At 35.3% G+C, this 19,757-nt stretch overlaps 1 protein-coding gene across 6 annotated transcripts in view; it reads left to right on the forward strand.

Moving 5' to 3' along the window:
- LOC309637522 (uncharacterized protein) overlaps positions 1-19,757 on the forward strand; it is a 759,578-nt gene that overhangs the window by 56,194 nt on the left and 683,627 nt on the right. For all 6 annotated transcript variants that reach the window (XR_014250578.1, XM_082412431.1, XM_082412430.1 and 3 more), the window contains exon 3: positions 6,818-6,875. Coding sequence is in view for 5 of the 6 variants with exons in the window: in XM_082412431.1 (XP_082268557.1) it covers positions 6,831-6,875 (45 nt within the window). In the remaining variant the exon portion in view is untranslated. The remainder of the gene's footprint in view (positions 1-6,817; positions 6,876-19,757) is intronic.

The following is a 19,757-nucleotide window of genomic DNA, read 5'->3' on the forward strand; positions in this document are numbered from 1 at the left end:
AAAAACATGCCCTGATCGGAATTCTAAAAACCATGCGTTAACATTTTTGCTTTAAACTTAACGATGGCTTTCATAAACGTAAAATTACTCTCCAAATGTGATTCAATTCAAGGACATTCTTATTTTGCACACCTAAATGAGATAATGTATGTTAAGTGCCCAGCCCAGTGACTGGCATCTAGTATTTGTAGAATAAATGTTCTTCCTTCCTGTTCCTCTAAGGTGCCCTCTACAGCACATGAACTTATTTATTTAATTGTAAATTTTACCAAAATAACATTTTTCTTTTATTATTATATATATTATGTTGGTTTTTAAAATTCTGTGTGTACTACATGCTCATTGCAGGTAACTTGGAAAATACAGAAAACAACAACAGAAAGGTCACCTGTGATTTCACCCTAGAGAGAAATACTTGTGCTATTTAAGTATATGTCCATTTTACACATTTTTCTAGAATATTCAACTTGGAATTCATAATCTTGGCTTTTAGACAGCCTGTTCAATAAAGCACATGATAAGGAGACTTAGCCAACTAGTCTATGTTGTTATTTTCGAAGAACAGAATAGACCCTAATTGCTAAATTGCCAATCTGTCCATATGTTTTTTTTCATTTGCTCAAAATTTTAAAAATAAGCTTTATTTCAAAAAGCAGTTTTAGATTTACAGAAAAATGCAGAGATCATATAGAGAGCTCCCATGTACCCTGTACCCAGTTTTCCTCTATTATTAACATCTTACATTAGTATGGCATATTTGTTATAATTAATGAACTAATATTGATATACATACTATGTATAACTAAAGCTCATACTTTTTTTCAGATTTTGTTAGTTTTTACCTAATGTCCTTCCTCTGTTCCAGAATCTCATCCAGGATATTACATTACATTTAGTTGTCTTGTCTCCTTAGGCTCCTCTTGGCTGTGACAGTTTCTCAGATTTTCCTTATTTTTGATGACCTGGACAGTTTTGAGGAGTACTGGTCATATATTTTGTAGAATGTACTTCAACTGGGATTGTTTAATGTTTTTTCTCATGATTTGCCTGGAGTTAAAGAGTTTTCGGTAGGAAGATCACAAAAGTAAAGTGCCATTTTCATCACATCATATCAAGTAAATATTATCAACATGCCTTTATCATTATTGATGTTGACCTTGATTACCTAGCTGAGGTAGTATTTGTCAAGTTTCTCCACTATGAAGTTATTCTTTTTATCCCCCTTTCCATAATGTACTTTTTGGAAGGAAGTCACTATACACAGTCCACAGTAAAGGGGAATAGCTTTAGTGTGGAGTAGCTATATAAATTATTTGGAATTCTTTTGCATGGGAGATGTGTCCTTTCTTTCCTCTTCTCTCCTCTTCTCTCCCTTTCTCTCTCTCTGTCTCTCTCTGTCAATATGGACTCATGGATATTTCATTTATACTTTGGGCTATAATCTAATACTCCTTTATTTATTTTGCTGCTAAAATTGTTGCAGCTTTAACCATTGTGAGCTCTTTCAGTTGGCTTCTATGTCCCTTTAACATGCACCCATTATTGGAATTCTTTTTTTGGAGTACTTTCTTACATTCTGGTACTACAAGATGCTCCAGATTCATTTTAGAAATTTCCTGACCCGCTATCAATCTGTTTGCAATTAAAATTAAAATCAGTAGGCTCTAGAAATCAGACTGCCTTATTTCAAATCCTGGCTTAACCATTTGCCAGTTTTGTGACCTGGAACTATTTTACCTTTTGAGGGGATAGACAGGGCCCAGTTTCCTCATCTGCATTAGGGCAGGGATTTTTTTTTGTTTTCTTTTTCTCTAGTGTATCCCTATTACCTAGAATTGTGTCTGGTACCTAGTGGTGTTCAATAAATAGATATTTGTTTAGTGAATACATGAAAAGTGGATAGGAATATTAGTTTACAAATTCATATCAACAATAAATAGAATATGGCTTTGTGTTATTTTATCCTGAAATATCTGCCTAGTTTATTATTTTTAATTTAATTTCATTATTATCAAAGTTATATACGCATATAGCTTAAAGATTCAAATGGTTCTGCGAGATTTTAAACAGAAGAAAGGTCTTCTAACTCATTCTATGAGGCAACCACATTCAGTTTCCTTAGGTGATTCTTTTGATACTTATCTCCATATGTCTAAATAACATGCTTTTATTGTTGCTTCTTGATTTGTAAATTTTATGCATTGTCTATTCACTTCCAACCATGGAGGATAAGGATCTACCACCACTCACTCTATTCTTTTTGTCTTCCCATTCTTCTTTCTATAGCAGCAAGAGACCATTCAGAACACACCTGAAATCAAGTTAGTTTTATTATTTGCTGCAGGAAAGGAGACCCTACATCATGCAGAACAAAGATGAGTCTCAAAAGGACATAGGGAAAGGGTGTTATAAAATGTATGGTGATCTTAGCAGGGATTGGTCAGAATTTGCTGATGGAGCATCAGTGGTTTTATTTTTTAGAAACCGTGAGACCATGCAGAATTATCCTTGCATCAGTTTATTTGTGGTTTAATCTTGCATATAGGAGTCTGAATGAACTGGTGTTCATTGTGAGAGTCTAATAAATATCATTGCTTGGTTTGGTACAATTCTGTGAGTCAGTGTACTTTTTATAAGATGTGATTTCTGATTTAATTCTCAATTCCTCCCTAATATCCTAGCTTCCAGAAGATATAGAGTATTTCAGTTCATCACTCAATATAGTTCTGTCACAACTGTGATTAAATTAATTTTCAGTGTTCACGTTTCTACAACTGTGTTGGCTGTTGAGCCCTGTATTATCCTATTATTCCTTTTCCTTTTCTCACTTTGCTGTCTTAAATATAGACTTTTAGTTGACAAGCATTATTAGCAAAGCAGACTCAAAACAGTTCTTACAACCTGGTCTATAAACTTGATGAAGTCCCTGCTCTCTGTTTTTTAATTTGTTCCTCGTTGTGTGTGAACAGTTGAACTGAAACGAATTCAGCAACATTCCTGAAACTGGACACTTTTACCTCTAGCAGTGTCAAGCGGTCAGCAGTCCTGCTAAGCCCTGGGCATGGGATCAATTTTGGACTCAAGATAACAGATGGGGTAGAGATCTCACTGAATTCCTTAATAAAATCAACTTTATTTTTACTGGTTGCTAGTCTTCTTATTATCGAGTTCTAAGTGTTTCTTATGTATTCTTGATACAAGATCTTTTTCAGATATATTTATTTAGATATTTTCTTAGTTTTTGTTTTGAATATTTTCTCGTAGTCTGTGGCTAGCATTTTCACTTTCTTAATTGTGTATTTTGAAGAGTTGAAGTTTTTACTTTTATGAAGTCCAGTTTATCATTTTTTTCTTTTATAGTTAGATATTTTTGTGTTTAATTTATGAAACATCTTCTGATCCAAAGAATATGACTTTTTTCTTATTTTTTTCTTTAAGTTTTACAGTTTTAACTTTAAAATTTCAGTGTATGACATTTTTGAGTTTATTTTGGTGTATGGTGAGAAGTAGGGGTGGAGGCTCATCTTTTTCTTTTCCTATACAGATATCCAGTTCTAGCTCCATTTATTGAAAGAACTATAATTTCACTATTGAATTATCTTTGTACCTTTGTCAGAAATCTGTTGATCAGATATGTAAGGGTCAATTTGTGGACTTTTCCATTGATCTATATGTTTGTTTATCATTATGCCATATTACACTGTCTTGATTACTGTAGCTTTATAATAAATCTTGAAATCAGATGGTGTAAATCCTCCAACTTTGATTTTTTAAAAATAGTGTTCACTACTTGAGGCCCTTGGATTTCCATTTAAATTTTTTAAAGACTTTATTTTTTTAAGAGCAGTTTTAGATTCAAAGCAATATTGAGCAGAAAGCACAGAGATTTCCCATATTTTCCCTGCCCCCACATATGCTAAGCCTGCCCTATTATCAACATCCCCCACCAGAGTGGGACATGTGTTACAATTGATGAACTTACATTGACATATCATAATCACCTTCAGTCCACAGCTTACCTTAGGATTCACTCTTGGTGTTTGTACATTCCATGGATTGGGACAAATGTATAATGACATGCACCATCATTATAGTATCACACAAAGTGTTTTTATAGCCCTAAAAATCCTCTGTGCTCTACCTATTCATATCTTCCTTCCCAAACCCCAGCTCTCGGCAACTCCTGAGTTTTTACTGTCCTCATAATTTTGCGTTTTCCAAAATGCCATGTAATTTTACAGTATGTAGCTTTTTCTGATTGGAATCACACAATATGTAGCATTTAAAAATGAACTTTTTTCACTTAGTTATATGCATCTAAGTTTCCTCTATATCTTTTCATGGCTTCATAGCTCATTTCTTTTTAGCCTTAAATAATATTCCCTCATCTAGATGTACCACAGTTTATTCATTCATCTACTGAAGGGCATCTTGGTTGCTTCCAGGTTTTGACAATCATGAATAAAGCTACTGTAAACATCCACGTGCAGGTTTTTGTGTGGGCATAAGTTTTCGACTCCTTTGGGTACATACCAAAGAGTGTGAGTACTAGATTATATGGTAAGAGTATATTTAGTTTGTGAGAGATCGCCAAACTATCTTCCAAAGTGGCTGTACCATTTGCATTCCCACCAGCAATGAATAAGAGTTCCTGTTGTGCCACTTCCTGTCTGCTTCTATCCTCTGAAAAAGATTGTAAAACAATTAATATAATTTCTTCCTTAAATGTTTGGTAGATATCACCAGTGAACCTATCTTGGCCTGGTGCTTTTTCTGTTTTTAAAAGTTATTAATTATTGATTCAATACCTGTAATAGATATAGGCCTATTAAAATTGTCTGTTTCTTCTTGTTTGAGTTTTGGCAAATTGTGTCTTTCAAGGAATTGGTCCATTTCAGCTAGGTTATCAAATCTGTGGGCATACAGTTAGTTGTTCATAATATTCCTTTATTATCCTTTTAATGTCCATAGGATTTGTAGTGATATCTCCTCTTTCATTTCTGATATTAGTAATTTGTGTCCTCTTTCTTTTTTTCTTAGTCTGTCTAGAAGTTTATCAATTTTATTGATGTTTTCAGAGAAGCAGGTTTTGATTTCATGGCTTTTTATCTATTGATTTCCCATTTTCAACTACATTTTCAATTGATTTCTTCTCTATTATTATTTCTTTTCTTCTGCTTGCTCTGGATTTAATTTAGTCTTCTTTCAAATACATGAGAGATTTAAATGGTAAAAAAAAGTCTTATGAGTTGTAGGAGCAAACATGAGTGGAAATTTCATGAAATCCAGAAAGGAAAAGATTGTTTAATCTTATAAAAAGAAAGAACTTAGCATAGCAAAAGCAAAACAAAAGAAATATTTTTACCATACATAGAAAGACAAAAGACAAATTGAAAAAATTTGCAATTTGTATCACAGACCAAGTATTAATATACAAGGAGCATCTAAAACAGAGAAGAAAAAAAGACAACCACTCTATAGAAAAATGGGCTAGTAATTTAAATAGCTCATGAAATGGTTCTTAAAGATAAAAACATAAAACAATGCCCATTTATAATGAGAGAAATGCAGATTAACATACCATGAAACATAATTTTTACCTATCATATTGGCAAAAATCCAAAACTTTGATAACCTTCATTATTGGTGAAGCTATGGGGAAAATGGGTGTTGTCATATATTGCTGATACGAATCAAAATAATATAATAATTTGGAGAGGAGTTTGTCAACATCTAGCAAAATTATATGTACATTTATAGTTTGATCTAGCAATCTAATTTCTAGAGCTCTAGAAGGTACAGTAGCAAAATGCAGTAAATAAGCAAAAATGCAAAGAACAAAAGTGAAAAGCTTTTCATTCCAGTGTTATTTGTGATAGCAGAGGTCTGGAAATTTCCAAACTTTTCCCTGTTCATCAGCAGGGCACTGTGGGCACTACACAATAAATTATCCTGTGGCTGTAGAAGAGAATGAGGACTATCTTTTATAGAGGACCTCCAGTATATCTAGTATCAATGAAAAAAAAAAAGTAAGGTATAGAAAAGAGTGCGTTTATGTTACTGTATTTTTAAGGGGAGAGTGTAGGAATACAGATGTATTTTTGTGTATGTGTATATATTTAATGGAAGGTTAAACAAAAAATACTAATTATTCTTTGGGAGAGGACACGGTATGAAGGAGACAAGCTAGATTTCTCTGAACGTAGTTTGATTTATAGATTTGACTTTGTAACAATGTAAGTTTTGTATCATTATAAACAAAATGAAATTTAAAATAATACTAAAAACCAGAAACAAAATAAATGAATCTAAATGTATGAAATTGGTAGCACAACCACAAAGAAGTGTGTTATGTCAATTAAATTTATATTATAGTTAATTAAACCAAAGTTGACTGTATATCCCCATGGATTATATACAAAGGACCAAAGGAAAAAGCAAAAAAAGACAAAATAATCTTACACTGTTTTTGGTAATCATATTGTTGGTGGTAATGTAGGTACTATTTTGAGACTGGAGAGTATTGTGGGATAATGTAAATGGGATATAATGTAATAATTGGATGTTGAGAGCTGGACTGTTTTATATAGGAGAAAGGAGATACAGATAATAAGATTGATGAAGTTAATAAAAGTCCTGTAGTTCTGAATTTGAATTGGAAATATCAGTATAAACACATGATTTATTATGTCATTTTTTAAAAAAGTATTTTGTAGCTCTTTCCTCTAAAATGGTCTGCAAAACAATGATGATCCCAAATCAATGAATACCTTTAATGTACTGATTGTGGTCTCTATATCTCGATTCCCATTTAAAGGAACCAGAAGTTGATGAAGAAATGCAGATTCCAGAATCTTGGACAGAAGATTTACAAGGTAAGCCTGAAATATCTTGTTATACCATAAAGTAAGGTAATTATCAGAGACAACTAGTGTTGTTCCAAAAGGATAAAGGAACCATCTTGAATAGATTCTTTTTGGACGAAGTATGGAACACTTTCAACGTCTTTAGGAAAAGAATCGCAGTGATTTGAAACACATCAAATTGGTTTAAATCCATGAATTCATAATGATAGCAAAGAAATCATTGGTCACTTTTGGAGAATTCTAGGTTATCAACTCATTGTTCTGGAAAAAACAGCTGTTAAAGAGAAAAGTGTTGTATCAAGCATTTATTCTTATTTTCTGATTCAAAATGTATCCCTGAGTAACCAAATATTTGGTGAGGGGAAATGTGTATTTATTAGTATTCCAGCTAATACATGAAGATGGAATAAGTAGAGTATCACTATTTTGCAATCCTCATAAGTTAATGGGTCTCAGTAATGATCTTCATTGGTTTTTGACATCCCATATTAAGAATCAACTAGGTGTTATGCACCTCCTAATGGAAGTACATTACATTGCTTATGAGGTATCCTTGCCAAGAAACCAAAAAACCTCTAGATCTAGCAACAGATTTACAGGAAATGCTAGAAGGAGAGGAACATGCTGAATTATACCTTGGGGATGCAATCAGCAAGATCCATACTGTGGGATAATCCACAGGGGAATAAAAAACACTTCTTGAACAAATCAATTGAAAAAAAAAAAGAGATAAGAGAAGGCACATATCAACCAATTACAATATACTGACCTTATTTGGATTCTGATTGTAGCATAAGAACTATAAGGAAAAGTGGCGAGGAAAACAAGGACAGACAGAAAGAGAAAAAGAGACAGACACTTGTAGAAATTTGATACTTGTAGAGATTTGAACATTGCCTGGATATTTCATAATATTAAGGAATTATTATAGACTAGAAGCAAGATACTCTAGTAGCAATAAGCACATCAAGTACCTGTGTTTTCTAAGTATCATTCTCTACTCAAGAACTGGCTGATTCCAGGTCTGGTTCAGGGAAAGTACAAAAAGTCTAGTGCTAAAAACACGGAAGTGTTCAAACACTAATGGTGATATTTCAGAAAGAAACAGAAGCTTATGGGAAGGTTCTTCCATTGTCCAAATTTGGAATAACTTGGGTATCAAAAATGATGAAAGTAATGGATTACAGAACATTAAATAGAAGAAATTTCTGAGTCCATGATGTACTTAAAAAGAGATAAATATGAATAGAGAAAGGGAAAATTGAGAGAAAGCTCCCTTTTTGGGATGGGAGGAGGCAAAAAATATGAATTAATAAAAGTAGAAGGAATTGTAGAATTAGGAAATTCTTCTTTTGAAACTGTCTATGTAATACTTGAGTTAAGCAAAGATCATTAATAGATGCTATAACTATTGGATCAAAGGTTGCTGGGACATAGAATATGCATGTGATAGTGTGGTATCTTCTTGCAGATCAATTTCTAATAACAAAAGAGAAAGTGTACCTTCAGCAAGTGATCAAATTTATTATTTCCAGTACAGGTACTGCTACCAGTGACAATAATATTGCAAACTGATATCATGCAGTAAGAAGTGCATATCACTTATCCAGTGTTCTTGGGGAAAAAAAAAGTTTCAACTTGAATCTAGTATTGAGAAAATAATCAGACATCTCCATAATATGAGGTAGTCAATAGGACAACTGTCCTGGACTCTTCATAAAAAAGTCAATGTCATGAAAAAAAAAAGAAACTAAAAAAAGATGCTCTAAGTTAAAAGAGACTAAAGAGGCATAACAAGCAAATGCGATGTGTAAAACTTGATTTGGCTTTTGGATGTGGGAAAAAGTAATATGGAAGACATTTCATAAGCTTCTGGAATATTTAAATAAGGACAATATTTTAGATGACATTATTGAATTATTATCAATTTTTGAAATATGATATTAGTATTTTGGTCATGTAGGAGAATATCTGTACTCTTAGAGATTCTGGCTGGAGTATCTAGGGGTGAAGTGTTGCAGTGTTGGCAACTTACTTTCAAGTGGTTCATAAAACATACACATATGTGTGTATATATGTATGGAGACAGATAAAACATGTGGCAAAATATTAAAATTGGTTAAACTTGGTGAAGGTATACAGGTGTTTACAGTACCGTGGATTTTTTTTTCTATAAATTTGAACACTTTTCTAATAAAAAATTGGAAAAATTAAAACCAGAAATATTACTTTGTATATCTTAAGAATTTAATGTTTACTTAAAGCTTATTAATATAATTAAAAAATATTTAATGTAGGACCAAGTCCTTCTCTTTAGGCAAGAAATAGGCAGTTGGAGTTCTGACTCTATCTTCCATAAATCACACCATAATTATAAGGATGTCCATTTTCAGTTACTGTAAAACTAAGTAAAGTCACTTCCAAAACAATGAGGCAAAATTATTCTAAATTTATTTTTTTCCTCTAATATTTTACATTTCTCACCTACAATTCACTTTTATTTGAATCTTTCCAAGGTATTCAGATGGGTTTTTACAGAAGAAGCAACTCTTTCTTCTCACATTTACATTTTATTAGTTTACATGATATGTAATTAAATATAATTAAAACAATAGGTACAACAGATGTTAGCAAGTTTGGGGACAAATACATTTAATGCTTGGTAGATATACAGCTCAACTAGTGGGGACTGAAAAAGTACATGGATGTCCAAAAGAGTAGCCTACCACTTGTAAGGTTTTATTATGCTGTCGTATTAGCTGGGATATTTCACAGTGACACTGTGGATAGTTGGTTAATCCAACAGATTGCTTGAGTGGAGATTGGTTAGAGAGGGTCTACTGTAGTCAAATGTTCACTAGCCTATGTTACAAACAGGATTCAGTATTGTTCATACACAGTTAAGTTTTGTCCATAGTCATCCTCTGGTCAGATGAGTTTATGAATAATCTCTTCTGTCTCAATTACTGCCAAGCCCCTTCCCCTAGTTGAGCTAAGTAAAATGTCTTTAGACTTTGTTACAGTCACAAATGGGTACATTTAAGTCACTTTCCTTTCCTTTTATTCTATAACGCCCCCACCCCCAATAATTTGAAGCTGCTCATTTAGGAATTATGTTGCTCAGGCACTGTTTCAGTATATGCTGGGAGCATGGCATAGAATCTTAGATTTGTTAGTCAGTAGTCCTGTTGATTGTTTCCGAGGCAACTCCAATGAATTTCTGACTCTGTTAAAGCAGTACTGTAAGTTTTATAGCTCCCACATTGGAATCGTCTCAGAGGTAGGGCTCACTGTGAAGGGAATGTTGCTTTTCCTACCTGACCATTCTTTCTAAGAGAAGTTTTTCCTGCTTTGTGAGCCCTGAGAATGCTGTCCCCAGGAAGACTCTTTCCTGTGGTGGTATGCTAGACGGCTGGGTTAGATTTCTGTCTCTGTTCACTGAACTTGCTGCTCTGCTCTCTGAGGAGACAAGGGTGAGAAAACCGTTAAGGGAGAGGCTTTCAATGGATTTGTAAGAGCCAGCATTTCTCTTCTCTAGAGCATGTTGTGCTTAAATGCTACTCTTCCCTTGAGGGCACCCTTCAGGTTCTGGCTTTTTCAGGCAAAGTAAGAGACCCTAGTTATTTCACTTTCAATCAATTATGAAGCCACAAAGACCAAAATTGTCTCTTCAGATCCACTCAGACACCAAAGAGAGGTGTGGAAAGGAAATTGCTGCACATCTATCAGCAGCTGTATAACTCAAATCCATCTCTGGCTTTCATTTTCTATGTGGCAGTCAGGAATTGAAGCTAACACTCAAATTAGCAAAAATAAAATGTTTCAAAAAATACCTTGGAGAATAAAGTCGATTTTCCATTGAAAACCTCCTATAGTCACTGTGGCAGGCTTTACTACACTATTCATTGACCAGTTCACCTCTTGTACAAGGGAGAATTATACTCCCTCCACCCTTAAAGTCAAATGTGGTCATGGGACTTGCCTTTGGCCAGTGAAATGTGGATGCATTTAATTTCCAAAGCTTGAATCTCTACCTCTCTCTTCTCCAGACTGTTGCCAAACACTTATTCATGTAACCTGTGAAGATGAACCATCCATATTCTCAATCTGATTACTTGTTCCTTTTATTAACTTCATCTGAATGTATTATCCATTTATACATGTACCTCAATTTACTTTTTAGAAAGAAAACAAGTATAAATTGAATTTTTAAATGCTTTATATGCCCAAAGGAAGTCCTAGTGAATTCTTTTGTGTATTGAATATATCAGTATGCATATTTCAACATTTTCACACATTGACTTGGTGTAAAGCAGAGCACATCAGATAATCTTCTTTTCTTAGCTGTTGTGTAGCTTTGTTTACTATATGTTGGCTGTTCACTCATCAAACAAATGCTTATTGAGCATCTGTCACATTCAAAGTGCTGTGCCAAGTCCTGGGTGCACAGGTTTAGATGTAGGAATAGCTGTACCTAAACATTGTGTGTGGTTTGCTGCTGTGGACTCAATTGATTCCCCCTTACCCAATCCATTTGTTGAAGCCCTAACCTCCAATGCGGCTGTATTTGGAGCTAAGGCTTTTGGGAGGTAATTTGGGTTAAATGAGGTCACAAGGATAGGGTCCTAACCTGATAGGATTGGTGGCTTTATAAAAAGAAGAAGAGATCTCTCTCTACCTCTCTCCACATGCACATACTAAGGAAAGTTAATGCAATCACACAGTGAGAAGGCAGCAAGACAAGAAGTCTGCAAGCTTGGAAGAGGATGCTTCCAAGCATCCAAGGATCCTCTCCAAGCATCATGGGATCAGAACCCAACCGTGCTTGTACTCTGACCTTGATCTTCTAGCTTCCAGAACTGTGAGAAAATAAATTTCTGTTGTTTAGGTCAACTAGTTTATGGTGCTTTGTTATGGCAGCCTGAGCTAACTAATATATTTGTCAAGTCCAGGAATTCTATAAATAGAATACCTGTGAATCTTGTAAGAAATTAATCAAGGGCAGCACAGTAATATAGAACTATACTTTATATGACTGACCATAAACTTATGAAATTTGTAATCCTAAGAGATATTAAAGGAAAATAAAATTATAACAAGTCTAAAGAAAAGACAGATAAATTCATGAATGTCTGATTCATAATAGTATATTAAGGGAAACCAGAATTCCAACCTTTTAAAAATAAAATGGGGAAGAACAACAACAAATCAACCAATGTAATCAATTCATTTTTTTCTTGAACAAGTGCTTAGGAGTGTCCTTAGACAATAATATCTCATATTATGGTTCAGAACTACCTGCGTCAGAATCACACTGGAGTGCTATTAGATGTCTAGTTTTCAGGACAGTGTCACAGTCATATTCAATTTTTCTGAGGGAATCTTCATTTCAAACAAGTTCTCTAAGTGATCCTTAGACACACTAAAGTCTGAGATCACCTATTTTAAGCATTGTGGGGCTGCATAAAAAATGTTAGTCTTTGTCCCTGCAATAAGACACCTACTGATGCATGAAATAAAGGCAGACCAGGATGGAAAGTGACCAAGGGCTCTACCTTATGATACGGAGTATAGAAGTAGTATTTTTAGTAGAAGAGATCAACAAAGAATAGAAAGTAGCTACTAGGGATCTGTTCCCTGCACTCTGGGACCTAAGAGGGAGTAATAGACAGTGGACCAGAGGAGTTTGGAGTCAGGGAGGCCTTAGAAAAGAAGTGGCATGTGCCACCACTTGAAGAGTAAAAAAAGGCTCTCTCCCGTCAACACTTCTTAGAAAAAGACAGTAAAGGAATAAAACAAAGTTTTTCTTTCACAAGGACAGAGAGCACAGAGAAGAGATAGGAATGGATGAAAACTTTTTGGAGGACAGAATGCAATGAGGCTGTAGGACTGACTAGACTAGAAGTATGCTGATTCACCCTGAACACCCTCTGGAGGCTCAGCCCTTGGAGCACCACGTGTTGTAGAAGGTGAGGAAGAGGGATATGTAAAGATAAAAGGAAGGGACATGTAAGTGGTTGGACCCTGGCCACCTGTGTTTCAGGAGCAATAGGTTTATTCTCTAGAGGATTTAAACTGGAGGAGACTTGAAGTCAGTGACATTAAGCAGAGTAGAGTGAAGCGCCAGGGCAAGGACTGAAACAGGGATTATTAAGTGAGTCCACTTACTGAACAATGAGACTCTCAGCACCATCTCTCATCTCCACTCTAATCTCAGAAATCTGACAGCCAGATATATTCTCTCAGGCCCTCTACTTCCATCCTTAACTCTAAATAGCATTGATTTCTCAAATCTAAGAATTGATGCTAAAAAATATTGAAACAATACCTTCGAAATTTTAAGAGTATGTGCCCAGCTTTTTAAGAGATTAATCAAGTAGGGTAAATGGTAGAATAAAGGTATTTTTAAAGATACATAAGTACTCAAAACACTTACCTTCTTAGGAGGCAACTAGAGGATGTATTTTAACCAAAATAAGGGAATAAACCAAGAATAGGAAGACATTGAGTCCAGGAAATGGGTTTGAATATAGGAGAATTGCAAAAGGAAATTCAGCATACAACTACACAACCAGGACAGAATTAGGTCTAGAGTACTGGTGAACATAGATTGGAAGAGGGGCTAAGAGAGAGGGGACTGAAGGAAAAAAAAATGAATTCAGATGTTCAGAGGTTTCAAATCATGTGTGCATTCAATAATCTGTAAAGAGTCTGCTAGCCGTGCTCCGTCCTTCTATTTTCTTTTTACTTTCCTTGGCCCTGTATAAAATAAATGTGTTTATACTTATTTTTTCATCTCTCTTTATGGTTTCCATTTTTGATGAATAAGTATACCTTTTTAAAGGAATGATATAATCAAACATTTTCAATGATTGAAGTAATTAGCACATAGTTTTAATATTACAATTTGAATCATTTCTCATGGACCTAACTAAAAAGTAAAAAAAAAAAAGCCACTAACATTTACCTACAGAAATCTAGGTGATTTCTTTGTTACCTTTTATTTATAGATATTTTAGAAGTTTACTACATTATTCTCCAGATAGTTCACTAACTTGGTAAATTGGAAAGACTGATTTTCCATTTTTAAGGAAAAAAACCCAGTAACCACCATTTACAGCAAAGAATTTGCATTAGGCAATGCCTTAAAATAATTTTGAAATGTATTTATTTTCATCTCAAATATGACTTCTTTCTAAAATGGTCAAAGTCTCATTTCACAGCTGCAATTAAATGACTTTTTAGGATAATGTTTCATTTGGCTGTATTATGTTAATAATGAGCTAGATGATGTATATCTTTTCCATCTTTATGTACCCATGAATTATTCAGAAGTGTTCTCTTGCAAATGCACAGTAGAGGAATTCAGTTCCTTTTTTCCCAAAAGGGTCAGACACGCTTTAGTTTAGAAGGGAGAGAAAGAGAAAAAAGTAGAGTCTTTCCTTTCTTTTTAAATCTTTTAAAATTTATTGAAGTTAACAGTCGGAAATTATCTAAATATCCACTAAAGAGAAAATAAACTATAATACTTCTACTTGACAAAATGATGCAGCTCTCAAAAGGTAATGGTTGGAAAGACAACATAGGTATATGGAAAAATGTTTATATCAAAAAATAAGTAGAAAAAAATCATGATATAAAAATGTATGCACATTATAATTTCAATTGAAAAAGTCATAGAAAAAAAATTCCAGAAGAAAATACAATAAAATAGTAATGACAGTCATGTTACTGTGATAGGACTATAGGTGATTTGTTTCTTCTCTGTATTTTCCAAATTATTTTAACGTGATACTATCTGTTTAATGAGAGAAAGCAAAACAAATAAGCACACCCTTATCGAATGACTAGTGTTTGCTAGAAACTGGGCTGTATGCTGAAGATATAAAGATGAAAAGATATGCATAGCGATATATAAGATAAATCAAGTTTTCCCTGGTGATACTAAAATGTATACTGTAAAATTAACACAAATTTTACTGAGATCTGGTTAAGGAGAAATGTCATTAATTAAATATCTAGTAGGTGCTTTTCATGTGTACCTTGTCCAGTCTACTCAACAATCATATGAAGAAGGTGATTCTATTTTACAGACAGGAAACTAAGTCTTAGAGAGGCTATACAACATGTCCAAAGTGGCACAGTTAATAAGAAATTGAGTTTGGCCTGATTAGAAGTCCATTCTCAGTCATTTAACAAGAATGTATTAAATGCCAACTATGTACCGGAAATTGTTCTAGATTAGGGATACTGAAATGAGGAAAACAAAGACCTTGCCCTCCTGGAGCTTACATTCTAGTGTGAGAAGACATAAACAACAACAACAAAAGGAGAAATGGTATATTAGAATCTAAAAAGTGCTTTAGAGAAAAATAAAGCAGAGAAAGGGGGTAAGGTTGTGAAGTAGAGGAGGAGGGATTGCAATTTTGAATAGGAGAGTCAGGGAAGGCCTGGCTGAGAAAGCAGTGTTTGAGCAGAGGCCTGAAGGAGTTGCGGGATTGATTCAACTCTGTAAGAGAGCATTTTAAGACAGAGGAATGGTAAGCATTAAGGCCTTGAGACGAAAACGTGCCTAGAGAAACAGCAAGGAGACCAGCATGGCTAGAGCTCGTGGAACAGTGGGGAGAGTGGAACAAAATGAGATAAAGGAAGACACTAGGCAGCCAGAGACTTAGAGCTTTGTAAGTCAGGAAACCACTGGAGAGTTTTAAGCAGAGGAGTTAACTTTATCTGACTTAGTTTGGAGTGGATCATTCTGGCTTCCATGTGCAAAAAAAGCCCGTAGGGAAACCTGGGTGGAGGCAGGAGACTGGTTAGGAGGCTACTGCAGTGAGAGATGATAGTCAGCTGTGCCAGGATAGGAGTGGAGCACAGCCAAGAACTGTGAGGGCTTGAGATTTTATCCTGCTACTTACTGGTGAACTATCAAGTTAGCTAGTTTCTTGCATGCTGGCAGAAAATATGAGCCTCGGGTTTGTTTCATCCCCCAATACCAACCTATAATAATATGAACACCTGTATGCCTTCACTAAGTTTCACAAATTTTAATATTTTGTCACATTTTAAAATCGCTCTCCATATTTATATACATATGTACACACATATGTGTATGTTTTATGAACCATTTGAAAACAAGTTGTAGACACTGCAATAGTTCAGCACTAGACCCATGGGGGATGCAGAATGGCCCAGGTGGACACTGTGCATACAGTGGGTTTGTGTCACAGCTGAGGGACCCCAAACTTAGGAAACCCCAATCTAATGGTCTGCGAGCAAACGTGCCTAACCTTTGCTCTCTTTTGCAACGTTACCTATATTATCTTTATTATTCTGGGAGGCGAACAAACCTGTCCTCTGTTTCAGAGGCGACACTATCACTATCTTCCAAGGCTGTTTGCTACACAAATCTCCTTGAAAAGATAGTCCAGAACAAAAGCTATCAGTGTCTTCCCTTGTAAGATGGGCAGAAGTGTAAAAGATCCATGGAGAGTCGTCTCTCAATAAGAATATAGTGTAAAGTGGCTAAATTCTGGAGGTATTTTTCAGATAGAGCCCAGACCAGATACGGGATGTAAGAGAAAGAGAGTCCAGACTGATGCTATGGTTTTTGCCAGGCCCTGTACTCGGCGCTGGGGATAGGGTGGCAAATGAGACATTCTAAGCCTTGGCCACCATGGGGCTTACCTCCCCAATGGGAGACAGACCCAAAGTAGCTAAACATGCCACATAAGTGAAATGATTAACTTACGTTATATATAGTTTCTAGGGATTTCAGTTCTGTTAAAAAAAGTGTGGTTTTATTTAAACGAGATAAAATTACAACCCGGATAGAAAGGGGAGAGGTAGATTAGACCCCATCAGTGAAGGCAAGTGTGCTTGCTTCTAGAGTTCATCCTTGTCATCCTTTTTTGAGAAGTAGAATTAACTTGAGTTTGTGCCTTTTTGCGATAGACACACTTAGCATTTATTTTTATCAGTAACCCAGACATGCTTAATTTGCAGAAAAGACATTAACATTTTAAAAGCGTCTATTTTAGGAACAAAATTATTTTACTCTACTTGCTTATAGACATATATTTGGAGGTTGACTGTAATGAGCTATTGTCATAGGTGGAAAACCATCATTAATTTTATTTCTTAGCGGTTTGTTGTCTGTCTCTACCCACTAGAATAAAGGCTCAAAAAAAGGAGGTTTGCTTTGTTTGTGGACACAGTCTCAGCTCATAGAATAGTGTCTGGTATACAATAGGTGTTTAATAAGTAGCTCTTGAATGAATGAATGTATGATACATGTATGTATTATTTTGTATTTTGCTTATAATAAGCAGATTCCTTTCCCTAGTATTAATTTCATTTGCAGAAGTGTTAATGTCTGTTAACTTTCTATTAGTTTTTTGTACCGTAACCATTCTTCAGGTATTGGACATTTAGATGTTTCCCAAATGTTTACAATGATACAAAACACTGAAGTAATGTTTTTGTGTATATTAACTTTTTAATTTCTTTTGAATTATCTCTTAAGTATAAATTCAGAGGAATGGGTCAAAGGTATTAACATCATCATTACTTTCTCTCCATGTTGTGTTTTCCAAAAGGGTAGGGATAGTTTTCAGTGGATGAGTGTACCTGTTACACCTCAAACTCAAATCCATTAGCACTAGTTGTTACGTTTTTTTTTTTAACCTCCCCGTCTTTGTAGGTGGAAATAGAGGATCAAGTCTGCTTTTACTAGCTTTTATTTCATGTCTCCTGATGTTGTATATATTTCCATGTTTATTTATTATTTTTTCCCTGTGGTATGAGCCGTACGTTCATATACTTTGCCCAGCAGAGCTGCTTGTTAAATTATCCAGTTCCTAAATTCTAGGCCGAATGATGACATTTAGGTTTTTAATGAAACCTTCTCCTTGGTAGTGGGGTTGTCTCAGATGGCAACTTGAGGTGAAGTTCTCCTGGTGAGGCTGAGAGGCAGGAAGGTGAGAGAGGGGCTGTTTGATGCCAAAACTCAGGCACGGAGGATTTCCTTGCCTGGTGAGGAGCGCCACAAGGAGCCACCATTTGATCACATTTCCTCTTTCATCAGATATCTACTGGGCTTGCTGCTGTGTAAACAGCAAAATAAACATCTAATCACATTGTGTTATAAGTGTGGTAAGAGTGGGGTACGGTAAGAGACAATAATGAGGAAGGGATGAGTGCTTGGAAGCCTTACATCAGGGGAGTCTTTCTAAGGAAGTGGCATTTTACCTAAAACCCAAAGGAAGAGATATCCTCAAGGTATCTACTATGTCATATCTCTGGTAGAAGCACAGTGTAAAATGCCATTACTCTAGCCTACAGAGCCAGCCTGTTCAGCTGAGTTGTAATATCCTGTGGGTCAGAAAGTTGCTTTCATCTTGGTGTCACTCAAGATGACTGTGCTAGGTCAGAGAGATGGAAGAATAATGTTCCTCCTTAAGTTCCTTACATGCCTGGCCACTCAGTGATATACAGGAAATAACCTGTGCTTCTTTGAGGCTGGCTACTTAGTTAGATAACCTGTGCTTGTTTGAGGATCAAATAATAAGATCATCACTGTGTGTCATTTCCCCTATTCTTTCAATATGATTGAAATAGTTACAATTATCAGAATTCAGAGGAGTCCACTTTCTCCTGATTTTATGACTCATGCTGTAAGAGCAGCTAACACAGCATAATACACAATACAGTCATAATGCAGTCTGCATAAAAGCAATCTCAAGTCACATAAATGCTTCATAAAGAGTCCCTATCTGTACACAACATCTCCTACAGTACACAGGAAAAATGAAAATCAGTATCTTATAGTTGACTTCATTTGGTTTTCTAACTTTGATTACTTCTTCCATAATTTTGGCTTATCCATTTAAGCTTATTCTTAATATATGGACACTTGGGGGTCCAGTCGGTCCTTTAGAGGTAAGAAGGGTTTGAAGCCATATTGCTGTTACTGTTAATTTAAATAATCCTCTAAAAGTCCACATCGCAATGAAGCAAGAATACTGCCATGTGTAAAATAGGAGATTTTATTTTCTGAACATTTAGCAGCTTATTTCACATTCTACATGTAACCCTCTGTTATGGTCTGTAATGTTGGAGGAGGCATGCATGTATAGTCCATTGCCAGGAAAAAATACAGTCTTACTAGTAGCTGACTGCAAATATTCTCAGAGTCCAGAGTATGATGCAAATATATGTGTGTATATATATATTTTTTTTTTTTACTATTCTCATTATGCTCTTCTAGCCTGAGTCAGCTTTAGCCCCCTTCTTCCCTAGACGTCTTCCCTTGCTCCCTTCTTCTTTCATTCCTCTAGCCACCCCATGTGGTCAGAGCTGGGGAAACCACTGTTCCTGGATCTCTTCTGGAAGGCAGTGAGGAATCAGAGTTGGTGGCACCTCACAGCCTTCCCTGGGATTTGGCTTAAACTTTTCAGATTCTTTGGAGTGGAATCTGTTATATAAAACCAGTCTCTCTGGTGTTAATAGCACAACCCTCATAGCACAAGTCTGGTGTAACTGTGTCAGAAAGGACTCCTTCCACCAAGAAGGAGGCTGAGAAAGCAAAAAAAAAAAAAGGAGTAGGGGACAAAGAACCTGGATCTGTCACAGATGATCTTCCAGAGTTCTTTGAAGTCGATTTATTCCATGGAAAACCTCTCAGAGCCACTTCACCAGAAACACGTCTTTACTAAAAAAAATGCTTTCTAGGTTCACATGAGGTAATCACAGTTCCAACCTAGCACAGAAATTTAGTGAGGCAAGGATAATCAAGTTATCCATACAATCATAAAAATGACGTGGGCACTTATCTTTTCCCAGTTTCTCTGTAATGTTCGTAAAAGAAATTATTAATCCAACAGTGGCACATAG

The sequence above is a fragment of the Balaenoptera physalus genome (genome assembly GCF_965194825.1).
Source record: "Balaenoptera physalus genome assembly, chromosome: 11".
Classification (NCBI taxonomy): Eukaryota; Metazoa; Chordata; class Mammalia; order Artiodactyla; family Balaenopteridae; genus Balaenoptera; species Balaenoptera physalus.